The following is a 12286-nucleotide window of genomic DNA, read 5'->3' on the forward strand; positions in this document are numbered from 1 at the left end:
CACAAAATGTGTGTGAATGCTAGTTGGCTTTGAATGACCAGGTTTCTGCCAGTAAGATGTTTGAAATGCTGTACAACAAATAGACCCAGGAGAAAACGGAAGCAATTAATGGATTCTCTGGTCCCGCCAGCAACAGACGCTGGCCTGTGGGTTTCATGGCAGCACAGGGTGACATCATTGTGAAATCCCATTGACAGCGGCGGAACCACAGAGTCCCGCCAACAGTGAACAGTACACCACCTTTCACCACCAGGAAACATGTGGCTGGAGGCTGGAAAATCTCTTCTATTCATTGCCATCAAAATAAGAAATGGCAAGATTGATATTTCTGTTTTTAAAAGCAAAAGACTATTCCCACATATTCATTCCATGAATATTTTGATTTTTATGACTGATTTTCCCAATGCAACCAGCTATATTAAGTAAAATGTTACCTCTCCAGGATACGCATGTTCTATCTGTGGTATCCATAGATAAAATGATCGAAAAATTAAAAAAGTCAAATGCTCTGCTGGATTTGATCCTAAAAGGACTTAATAATTATTTGGAAAAGAAGCGTCTGTACTTCCCACGATTTTTCTTCCTGTCTAATGATGAGTTGCTGGAGATCCTTTCAGAGACCAAAGATCCTACCAGGTATATTTTTGATGCATAATCAACTTAAAACTTGGTGTTGTTGTTATGAAGTTTTAGATAGCTATTCCTGTTTAAACTCTCAAATGATTGCATGCAACTGAAAACCTTTTAACTGGAACCTAATTAGTGGATGAATATTTTTGAGATTGGGAGGGTTGGGTAACAGATGTGAATCAGCCAACATAAATAAGTTGTGTGATATTAAAAATAATTATTTAAATTAAGTACCTAGCATCCAGATATTGGGCCTTGGCCTTTATTTTCATGGGGTCTGCCAGCCAATGCTGGTGTCACAGTGGCCCTCAAGCGAATGGGCCAAGTGTCTGGGCGGGGGTCAGGTCTGGGAATAAATTGGGTGTTGGGTCCTAGATTAGGCTGGCAAAGGGAGTGGGGCCTGGGTCAAGTCAGACTGTAGGTCAGAATCTGGCACCACAAGATTGGGTAAAGAGATTGCGAGCATGCAAATTGGGTGCGGTTGGGGGATTGGGAACAGCAGAGATTGTGAGATCAAACCAGGAAATGGAGGGGAAAGTTTGGTGCGGATCGAGAATGGGGAAGATCAAGTGGGAGTAGTATTTGGAATGGGCAGCAATAATGAGCTTCAAGTGGGGTCTGAAGTAGCATTCCTGCTTCCCCTAGTTCCAGATTCTGATGTTATTTGCATTCTTGTTTGGGAGGTGATTCCTAGTCCCAACTGTTGTGAGCAAAACAATTTTAGTAAGTTGGGATCAAGAAGCTAACATTTGCTTCAGGTGTGAACAAAGGATCTTTTTGTATCAAAATAGTGGGCAACATTCTGTCCAAGAAATTGCGTATACATCCTGTATGCCAATGGTTTAGTGGAAGAACCAATCTCCAGAAAAAGAACTACTGTCTGGTATTGTTTGTGGGTTACACAGGAAATAATTTTTAGAATGGCATTGCTAGCAGAGGACTTATCAATTGACAATCATTCCATAAATTTTAAGAAAAAAATCTGCCTAATGAAGAAAATAAGCAGAAACTGAACAATAGTATATTCTAATAGAGATTATGGACATTGTTAAGCTATGCATTTTAAACGATGAAGATTTTGATCTTTGCTTCAGAGTACAACCTCACTTGAAAAAGTGTTTTGAGGGCATTGCAAAAGTTCAATTTACTGATATCTTGGAAATAACCCATATGAAAAGCAGTGAAGATGAAATAGTGGAACTTATTGACATAATTTCCACTGCAAAAGCTAGAGGTCAAGTGGAAAAGTGGCTGCTAGAACTTGAGTCAGCCATGGTGAAATCCATTCACAAGGTAATGTGTGCTTTTTTTATTTATGTCTATATGCATTAATCAATTTGAAGCAAAAATAATTCTACTTTCTTCAGCATGGTGAGGATTGTTTTTATTTTATGCCTCGATAAACAAATATAATTCATGCAGCATTTGAGGAAGATTATACACAATGATTAATAACTGATAAGTAAGGGGCATTTTTAACCTAACCAACCCAGGCCATGCTGTTAAGCCTGCTTTGTACAGCCTTATTCCTACTGGCTTTGTACAGCCTTATTCCTATTGGCCACCTTTACAACCATGCAGTTCTTAGGAAAACACCAGAAACTATTGGAAACATCATGAAAGCACGCAACTGGAGGTCCTATAAGGTTATTTAAACCCTTATGAAATTTTAACATGAAATTGCACTAATGCACAAGATCGACACTCTTGGGATTAGACTCTTAGGACAATATGAAGCACAAATTGAAGCTGCATACACCTACAACCAATTGGATCATAGTGAATAGGAATGGTTCAACCTTCCAGCTTCTTTTTGAAATTTTTTGCTTTCCTTATCTTGACTAAAGCTCACAGCTTAGCCATATATTCACTTTGATTTGAATGAAGGTAAAGGAGGAGCAACATCTTCAGCAACTAGCATGAGGAGCAGGTGGGTGCACTGGAGTACAAGTAGAATGATTGCTTGTTGGAGGGCCTACCCAAATCCCAAAGATTATAGGTGAAGACACTTTTCTGCATGTATCAAAGAATCCCAAAGAATCCAAAGAGGCTATTCAGCCCATTGAGTCTGCACTGACTCTGACAGAGTAACTTACCCAAGCCCTCTCCCCTGCCCTATCTCTGTAACCCCACACACTTACCATGGCTAATCCATATAACCTACATATCTTGGGGCACTAAAGGGCAATTTACCATGGCAAATCCACTTAACCTGCACGTCTTTGGACTGTGGGAGGAAACCGAGCATCTGGAGGAAACCCATGTAGACACAGGGCAAACGTGCAAGCTCTCTACTGTCACTCAAGGCTGGAATTGGACCTAGGTCCCTGTAGCTGTGAGATAGCAGTGCTAACGACTGTGCTGCTGTGCTGCCCTATCTGAAGACCAGTGCATCGGACGCAACTTCTCCAGACAGGCTATCATGTGTCTCTGCAGCCTCCTTCAGAAACCTCTGTTTTTACTCTGTTTTACTGTCTCCTTATCAATAGAGGCTGAATTGCAGCTATTCCATGCAGCTAGAAGCTGAATCCTTCTATTCATTTCAAAAACCTTGGTAGCTTCTAGCTGCCTGGCCTGCCTCTGATAATAGGGTATATACTTTATGTTTCATTGTTCAAAAAGAATGCGGACTGTCTAATTAAACTTATTTCTCATCATGCTAAAGGGTAAATTGCTTGTTGGTCAAAGCTCACAAGAAAATACAAAAATACAGTTTAAATCTATAATATTTGTTCAAAAAATGATTATATATGTGCTTATACAGACAATACCTCCCAATAATATGAGGCACATTGTGATACCTTTGATATATATATAAGGCACACTGTGATCCTTCTTTAAACTAATCGACTTTGTTTTAATAGTCTCTCAAAAAGCAGGGGTTTCTGTATCCCCTGCTGCAACATGGAAGCAGCCTAGCACCTGGGATACTTGAAAGCTGCCCTATCCATTATTATGGTCAGATGTTTTTGATGCACAGGATATTAGTCTCAAATTTGACACACTGGACTCGTTTTGCACCTGCAAAATATGGCATTAAGAGTTTACCTCAATCAAAGCAAAAACTTAAATCTATATCTCCTTATCTCATTCCCTGGCTCTTTCTGAAGTCATTCATCTAGCCAATCTGATACAGCATTAGAATGCTGCACAGTTAATACATCTGTTATGATGTCTACTTTTATGGTTTATACATTAAACTAACTGCTGTTTTGATTGAACCTAGTTCTTTGTAGCTAAACAACAGAAAACCAGAAACTGCATTAACGTCATAACAACAAAAGCAATTAATATTAACTGCACAAAAGCTTTTTTTTTACAGATTTTATTTTTGTATTTGATGCAAAGGTTATTGGCCAAGCAACTGAAGCTTATCCAAAGACTGCACGAATAGATTGGGTGAGAAACTGGCCTGGTCAGACAGTTTTGTGTGTCTCTCAGATGTTTTGGACTCAAAAGGTTCAAAATTCTATTAAAGCAGGTCTACAGGTAAGCAAAGGTGGTATAATGGCTAGAAAATAATCTACTTTGAACATTAACGTGGATTTGTATAAATACTTATGTTTTTAAAGTCCACGGGCATGATCTTACAACCTTGTTCTGCCCAATGTTTGGCAAGGCGAGGTGGTAAGATTGCGCACTGGTATTTCAAAAACCAGCCTGGTTTTATGCCGGTTCCCATGTTACCAGACAGTTTTTCTAGATGTGAACAGATTTGAGCTCACAGTGGGTGAGATGCAATTTGCATGCACTTGAATATACTCAGCAAGTTTGGCATGCAATGGTCCACCCTCACTTACGTTAACCAGCTCATTGGTCAGATGTTATACCAGTGAGAATTACAATTGCTCTATATAAGTGAGTTTCAGACAAGCAATGACAAAGGTGAGTGAGGAGGTAAGTACCACTGAACAACAACCTCCTGAATATAAGGGGGAGGCCTCAGCTGTGGCCATGGTATAGGGTGGGGGGCTTGCATGGGTGCAGTGGTGGGGGGGGTGCAGAATTGTGACTTTCAGGGGTCAGTGTTGGCTTGGGGCTCATGTTGTGCACATTCCTCCTGCCCACCAAATGACCCCTCAATAGATTGCTTATGATGTCAACCCCACTGGCATCGCCATGGTTACTTTGCCATCTGTCTGCTGGACAGGTTGTTTGGCTGACCACTGATATCCCATTCCAGGCAGCACTAACAGTAACAGGCAGCAGCTCAGTCAGCTGCTGCTCCAATCAAGGGAACTCGGCAAGTGTTATCACGTCTCCTCATATGTATGGACTCTGCAATACTGCTCTTGATGGGAACCCATCTCTTACTAGTCATGAGGATGCTTCTCCACCATCTACAAGCCATTCCTGGTGGATACACCCATGTCTACGCTTCAGGGATTCCCAATTGGGACCCACATGGAGCAACCGTGTGCGCTCCGTGCCCCTCATGGTGAGAGTGCAGTGACAGTCGCCAACCACCATTGAGCTGATAGATCTGGCTGTCATTCTTGTGCCTGTTGCGGCTGCTGCAGAGTAAGAGGAAAGAGACATTGGCGCACTGCAAGGTCAGTTTGCGCCACAGGCTGCAGCAGGAGGACAGAAGGTTGCCGCTCGTGGGCAGGTGGAAGATGTCCAGCGGCCGGGCATGGGGGTGCCTGTACCAGGGCACAGCAGGGATGGAGACATTGGCAGTTCAAGACATGTATGCTCTTCAATGAGCTGACGAGCTAACGGATGACATGAGCTACCATAGGCTGCGGTTCAGTAAGGACATGGTGCACCACCTGTATCAGATCCTCGTGGACCTGGCATTTCGAGAGACAGAGGGACACCTCCTTCTGGTGGTAATGAAAGTTACGGTGGCTCTAAATATTTACGCAACTGGGTTGGTCCTTCCAGGCCAACAGCAGATCTCTGTGGGACCTCCCACTCCTCAGTCGACAATTGTGTCCACGGGGTGACTGATACCATGTTCGCCCAGGCAGGCTGTTACATCAATTTTGACAAGTGCCGCATTCAGCAGGAAGTCATCAGCAAATGCCTACTGTGACTCGGCCATACCTTGGACCCTGCCACCCGTGGCGACCATTTCTTGACCCAGGTTTTCCACTGCGGAAGCCGTCCTTGCAGTGTTGACCTAAGTCCAAGCAATGCTGGCAATATCTCCTACACCAGCAATGTGTGGGACTCCACCCTACAGCCTGACAGTTGCTGCAGTATTGCTGACATTCCCTCTTGAATTCCTCAGCTCTGCTGCTGCATCTCCAGCAACGTAGGGAGAACGAATCATAGTGGCCTGGCACCTGTTTTGGGGCCAGCTGATTCCTTGCCCCCAGCAGACCTTCACATGCCCGAGGCCTTGGACTTTCTCTCATCCACCTGATATGCATCAACAGCTGTATTGTGTGCACCAGACCATGACTCAGAAGTCTCTCCATTAACTTGCCCCAGCGTGGTAATAGTATCTGGGCTGGTGGATTGTGTGCGGGGGTGTGGGGTGGAATGGTGGTGGAAGGAGGTGGAGGGTGATGATGCCAGATGGGTGAAGTGCATTGGGGTTGCCTCCTGTAATAAAGGACACAAGAATCAGTGCAAGGAAGGGACAAGTCTGGGCAGCATGCCACTTACTTGAGATATATCATAAATAAAGGTTTTGCAGATGCTCACTTCCTGTCACACTTCAACCTGGCTGTCGTTCATGATTCTATCCTCCTCCTCTCCTGCCAGATCCATTGCTCTCTCCTCGAAGGAAGTGAGAAAGATCAGGAACATCACCTCCTGGGCCATCATCTGCTGTGGGGACAGAAGGGGGATTGAAAACCTGATGTCAGGAAGGGCACAGAGTGCTGAGGTAGCATCAGTTGGATGGAGTTCATTGGGGTTGTGACAGGGCTTGCTAGAGGGGTTAAAGGAAGGGTGTTGGGTGCTGGAAGGTGGTGGGGTGGCAGTTGGTGGATCAACATGGACATGGCAGGTACGATAGACAGGACAGGCTGGAAGCTCACAAGGTCATTCATTTTGTTTTGGCACTGGCGGCCGCTCCTCCGTGCCAGTGCATGAGCACTGACCTCCACCACAACCTCATTGCTGGCACAACCCCTGGATTGTTGCCCATCTGTGTGGAAGAAAATGTTTCTCTTGTCTTTAACTGCATCCAACGGATGACCCAGCTCTCCCGAAGTGAATCTTGGAGCTGTTCTTCTGGGTGCCCTTTTCCTGGCGTGATTTCCTTCTGTCCACCTTTAGCCCTTTTATGCAGTATTCCCTTGTTAACGGCGTACAACTGCAGCCACTTTGGGCGAGTCACGTACCCAGAGGGTCCATGGTGGTGGGAATTGCATCGAGGCCAGAAGGCTATAAAGTGCTCGTTGAAAGAAGAGATATTTTTCCTGAGCAGGCATTGAATCCATATAATTTTGTTTTACTGAAAAAATTTAAAGAAAACTTCAACTTGATCATTTAATTCATTGAAGATGACTTTGAATTTAAACCACATACAGAATTGTAATACCAGAAATAGCACTGCATTCTTCATCATAATTGCAATGTCTTTGTGCATAATAGCATTAAATTAATTGAACAGAGGCTATCAAAGGCAATGTTTTGAAACTTTATTTTCACTGATAAAATTCAAACAGAGGAATTTAAAAACCAAAGCATTAAGATTTCTGATGATTTATCTCAACCATAGGAAATGTCAGGTGCTTTCTTATGAAAAAAAATTAATGACAAAAAGTGCTGAACAAGCAAATGGTGCAGGTTTTTTGTGAGCTGCAAGTTGCGATCTTTCTGTACTTGGTGCAGTAAAAGAGCCTCAATGTAATTCCCACCACCATGGACTCTCTGGGTGCATGACTCGCCCAAAGTGGCTGCAGTTGTATGCTGTTAACAAGGGAATACTGCGTAAAAGGGATAAAGATGTACAGAAGGACATGGCAGGTACGATAGACAGGACAGGCTGGAAGTTCACAAGGTCATTCGTTTTGTTTTGGCACTCGCGGCCACTCCCCAGTACTGCTGCCAGACCTGCTGAGTATATCTATCATTTTCCATCTTTCTTTCAAAGTTCCAGCATTCACATAATCATTTTTACAGTGGCCTTGATTTTTTTCTAATTCATTAATAATGGCACAAATATTGTTTGCTGTGTATAATGTAAACTGAGTTTGATCCTGATTGCATACAGTTAAATTGCCGACTTAATTTATTTCTTAGGTCCTTCAGCAATTTCTGGATCTGAATAATAGCCAGATTGATGACATTGTTGGCTTAGTGCGTGGAAAACTATCTAAGCAGAATCGTGTTACTCTTGGAGCATTGGTTGTGTTAGATGTTCATGCCAGAGATGTCTTGGCCGTTCTAGTGAAGAAAAAAATCACTAATGAAAATGACTTTGAATGGTTGAGCCAGCTGAGATACTACTGGGAGGTAAGTGAATCCTTATAATGTCCTGAGTTTGTTAAACTTGCTGTTTGCCTTACTTTTCTTTATGTGAAAAATTGCTTTACTATACTTGGAAACATACAAAATAGGAGCAGGAGGATGCCATTCAGCCATTTAAGCCTGCAACATCATTCATTATGATCATGGTTGGTCATCCAACTCGGGATTAGTTGGCAATCTAGTTGTGAGAGAACCTTTGGGGATGAGTGACCATAATATAATAGAATTCATTATGAATGTGGCTAATGACGTACTTGATTTTGTGACCAGAGTCTTGAATCTCAATAAAGGTAACTTATGATGGTAGTAGACATGAATTGGCTATGATGGGCTGAGGAACATTATTGAAAGTAAGGACAGTGGACAGGCAATGGCAGGCATTCAAGGAACAAATAGGTGAACTTCAGAAGTTGTTTGTTCCTGTTTGGTGCAAAAGTGTTAAGGGAATTGTAGATAAACCCTGGTTTATAAGGGAAATTAGAGATAGTATTATATTCAAAGAAGAAACTTACAAATTGACAAGAAAAAGCAATAGACCTGAGGATTGGGAGCAGTTGAAATTCAGCAAAGAAGGACTAAGGGATTGATTGAGAAGGAGAAAAAAGAATATCAAAATAAGTTGGTAGGGAATATAAAAACTTTTTAAAGGTGTGTAAAGAGAAAAAGATTGACAAAAACTAATGTAAGTTTAAATTTATTTATTTATTAGTGTCACAAATAGGCTTACATTAACACTGCAATTAAGTTGCTGTGAAAATCCCTTAGTTGCCACACTCTGGCATCTGTTCGGGTACACTGAGGGAAAATTTAGCATGGCCAGTGCACCGAACCAGCATGTCTTTTGGACTGTGGGTAGAAATTGGAGCACCTGGAGGAAACCCATGCAGACATGGGGAGAATGTGCAGACTCCACACAGACAGTGACCTGACAGTGAGTTGAACCTGGATCCCTGGGTTTGTAAGACAGCAGTAACCACATGCCACCATGCCAAGGAGAAAGTAGTTGAGGCCAAAATGTGTGATTTCAAGAAGAAATTAGATTTTGCTCTTGGGCTAAAGGGGTCAAGGGACATGGGGATATGGGGAGAAGGTGAGATCAAGGTATTGAATCTGACGATCAGCCATGATCAAAATGAATGGCGGAGCAGACTTGAAGGGCCAAATGGCTATCTATTTTCTATGTTTCTGTACTTCTAACTCAATAACCTGTACCCCTTCGCTTCAATAGCTGTATCTACCCTTTTCTTGAAAACATGTAGGGAGTGATTTTACCAAAAAAATGCCAAGTGTCAAAGGAGTGTGAAAACGGGAGAGAATCGCGCCCATTTTTGGGGCAAACTCCAATCGCAATCATACAGCACTCAGTGAAATAGAGACATAATTTGATTCTCATCAGTAGGAGGGAGGGGGTAGTGCTTTATGGGCATCATTGCACAGATGCCCTGATTTCCCAGTACACTGTGTATACAGTGTACTTTTAATCCCACTGGCGAGGCCATCATGTCTGGTCCCTGTTGGTGGGGACCATACATGATCCTTGCTGATTAGGACCTCAACTGGTGAGGAGCTACATCCAAGTAAGTCTGGATGGTAGCTTCTAGAGTTCACTAATAATATTTAAATTTAACTTTTAAATATTGAAATCGGCTTCATGCCCTTTCTAGGCACTAAGCCAATTTCACCAGCAGAACACTGCCGGTAGTACTACAAGAGGTGAAAAAACGGGCATGAACTGTCTGATTAGTAAGTTTGTGGATGACACAAATATTGCTGGAATTGCAGATAGTGATGAACATTGTCAGAGAATACAGCAGGATATATAGATAGGCTGGAAAATTGGGCGGAGAAGTGGCAGATGGAATTTAATCCAGATAAATGCAAAATGATGCATTTTGTAGATCTAATGCAGGGTGGAGCTATACAGTAAATGGCAGAACCATCAAGAGTATAGACACAGAGAGGGATCTGGGTGTGCAAGTCCACAGATCCTTAAAGGTGGCAATATGGGTGGAAAAGGTGGTGAAGAAGGCATATGGCATGCTTGCCTTTATTGGACGAGGCATAGTGTATAAAAGTTGGCATATGATGTTGCAGTTATATAGAATGTTGGCTAGGCCACACTTGGAATACTGCATCTAGTTCCGGTCACCACACTATCAGAAGGATGTGGAGGCTTAGGAGAGAATGCAGAAAAGGTTTACCAGGATGTTGCCTGGTATGGAGAGTCTTAGCTATGAGGTGAGATTGAGTAAACTAGTGTTGTTCTCCCTGGAAAGATGGAGGTTGAGGGGCGACCTAATAGAAGTTTATAAAATTATGAAGGGCATAGATAGGGTGAACAGTTGAAAGCTTTTTCCCAGGTCGGAAATGATAAACACGAAGGGCCACAAGTTCAAGGTAGGGGGGGCAAAGTTCAATACAGATATGCGGCGGGGGGGGACGTGTTTTACACAGAGAGTGGTGGGAGCCAGGAATGCACTACCAAGCAGGGTGGTTGAGGCAGACACACTAGGATCATTTAAGACTTACCTAGATAGCCACATGAACAGACTGGGAATAGAAGGATACAAACGGATGGTCTACTTAGGAACACATGATTGGTGCAGGCTTGGAGGGCTGAAGGGCCTGTTCCTGTGCTGTATTGTTCTTTGCTCTTTGTTCTAACCCAATTTTTCATCTCTCACCTGATCGACCAGTGGGATGAGCCAGTAAGATCAGCTCCATGATGTTTTGGCCACATCAACTTTCTGTGGTGGCAAGTTCCATAGGCTGACCACTCTCTGGGTGAAGACATTTCTCCTCATCTCTGTCCTAAACATTCTACGTTGTAACATCCGACTGTGATCCCTGGTTCTGGATAGCTCCACTAGGAACATTCATCAGGTCTAAGCAACTGGGAACGGAGAGAGCGTTGGAGGAGTACAGAGAGAGTAGGAGGGATCTCAAAAGGGGAGTTAGGAGGGCAAAAAGGGGGCATGAAATGGCTTTGGCAGGTAGGATTAAGGAAAATCCAAAGGCGTTTTACTCCTATGTTAGGAACAAAAGGGTGGCTAGGGGAAAATCGGTCCCCTCAGGGACAGAGGAGGGGAATTGTGCTTGGAGTCCAAGGGAATGGGGGAGATCCTGAATGAATACTTTGCGTCGGTATTCACGAAGGAGAGGGGCTTGATGTCTGGTACGGTCATCGAGGGAGCTTTAGACCAATTGAAGGAACTATCGATTACAAGGAAAGAAGTGTTAGGGCTTTTAGGTAGCATTAAAACTGATAAATCTCCGGGGCCTGATGGCATTTATCCTAGGCTGCTCAGGGAGGCAAGAGATGAGATTGCTGGGCCTCTGACGCAAATCTTTGTCTCTTAGGACACAGGTGAGGTCCCAGAGGACTGGAGGATAGCGAACGTGGTATCGTTGTTTAAAAAGGGTAGGAGGGATAACCCTGGTAACTATAGGCCGGTGAGTTTGACGTCAGTGGTAGGCAAGTTGATGGAGAGGATTCTTAGGGATAGGATGTATGAGCACTTGGAGCGTTGCGATCTGATTAAGAATATGCAGCATGGCTTTGTAAAGGGGAAGTCTTGCCTTACGAATCTGGTAGAATTTTTTGAGGAGGTGACAAAAACGGTCGACGAAGGATGAGCCATTGATGTCGTCTATATGGATTTCAGTAAGGCGTTTGACAAAGTCCCTCATGGTAGGTTGGTAGAAAAGATTAAGGCTCATGGGATACAAGGCCAGGCATCTAGATGGGTTGAGAACTGGCTTGCTAAGAGGAGACAGAGAGTAGTAGTGGAGGGGTCCTTTTCTAGCTGGACGTCTGTCACTAGTGGTGTGCCACAGGGCTTCAGTACTGGGACCTCTTCTCTGTAGCATATATAAATGACTTGGAAGAGGGAGTAAGTGGTGTGATCAGCAAATTTGCAGATGACACTAAGATGGCTGGATTGGCAGGCAGTGAGGAGCAGTGTCTGGCAATACAACGGGATATTGATAGGCTGGTATATTGGGCAGATATATGGCAAATGGAGTTTAATCTGGATAAATGTGAGGTGATGCATTTTGGCTGGAATAATATAGGGGGGAGTTATATGATAAAGGGTAAGCCTATAAAGAGTATAGAAACGCAGCGAGGCCTGGGGGTGCAAGTGCACAAGTCTTTGAAGGTGGCAGTACAAGTGGAGAAGGTTGTGAAGAAAGCCTATGGTATGTTAGCCTTTATAGGAAGGGG

At 43.4% G+C, this 12286-nt stretch overlaps 1 protein-coding gene across 1 annotated transcript in view; it reads left to right on the forward strand.

The window, feature by feature from the left end:
• Positions 1-12286, forward strand: part of dnah7 (dynein, axonemal, heavy chain 7) — a 438937-nt gene that overhangs the window by 147951 nt on the left and 278700 nt on the right. The window contains exons 19-22 of the mRNA XM_080198799.1: positions 443-636; positions 1725-1923; positions 3979-4119; positions 7834-8046. Of these exons, the coding sequence (XP_080054925.1) occupies positions 443-636; positions 1725-1923; positions 3979-4119; positions 7834-8046 (747 nt within the window). The remainder of the gene's footprint in view (positions 1-442; positions 637-1724; positions 1924-3978; positions 4120-7833; positions 8047-12286) is intronic.

Source organism: Carcharhinus amblyrhynchos, chromosome 11 (assembly GCF_965287045.1).
Source record: "Carcharhinus amblyrhynchos chromosome 11, sCarAmb.v2.hapA, whole genome shotgun sequence".
NCBI classification, from domain to species: domain Eukaryota; kingdom Metazoa; phylum Chordata; class Chondrichthyes; order Carcharhiniformes; family Carcharhinidae; genus Carcharhinus; species Carcharhinus amblyrhynchos.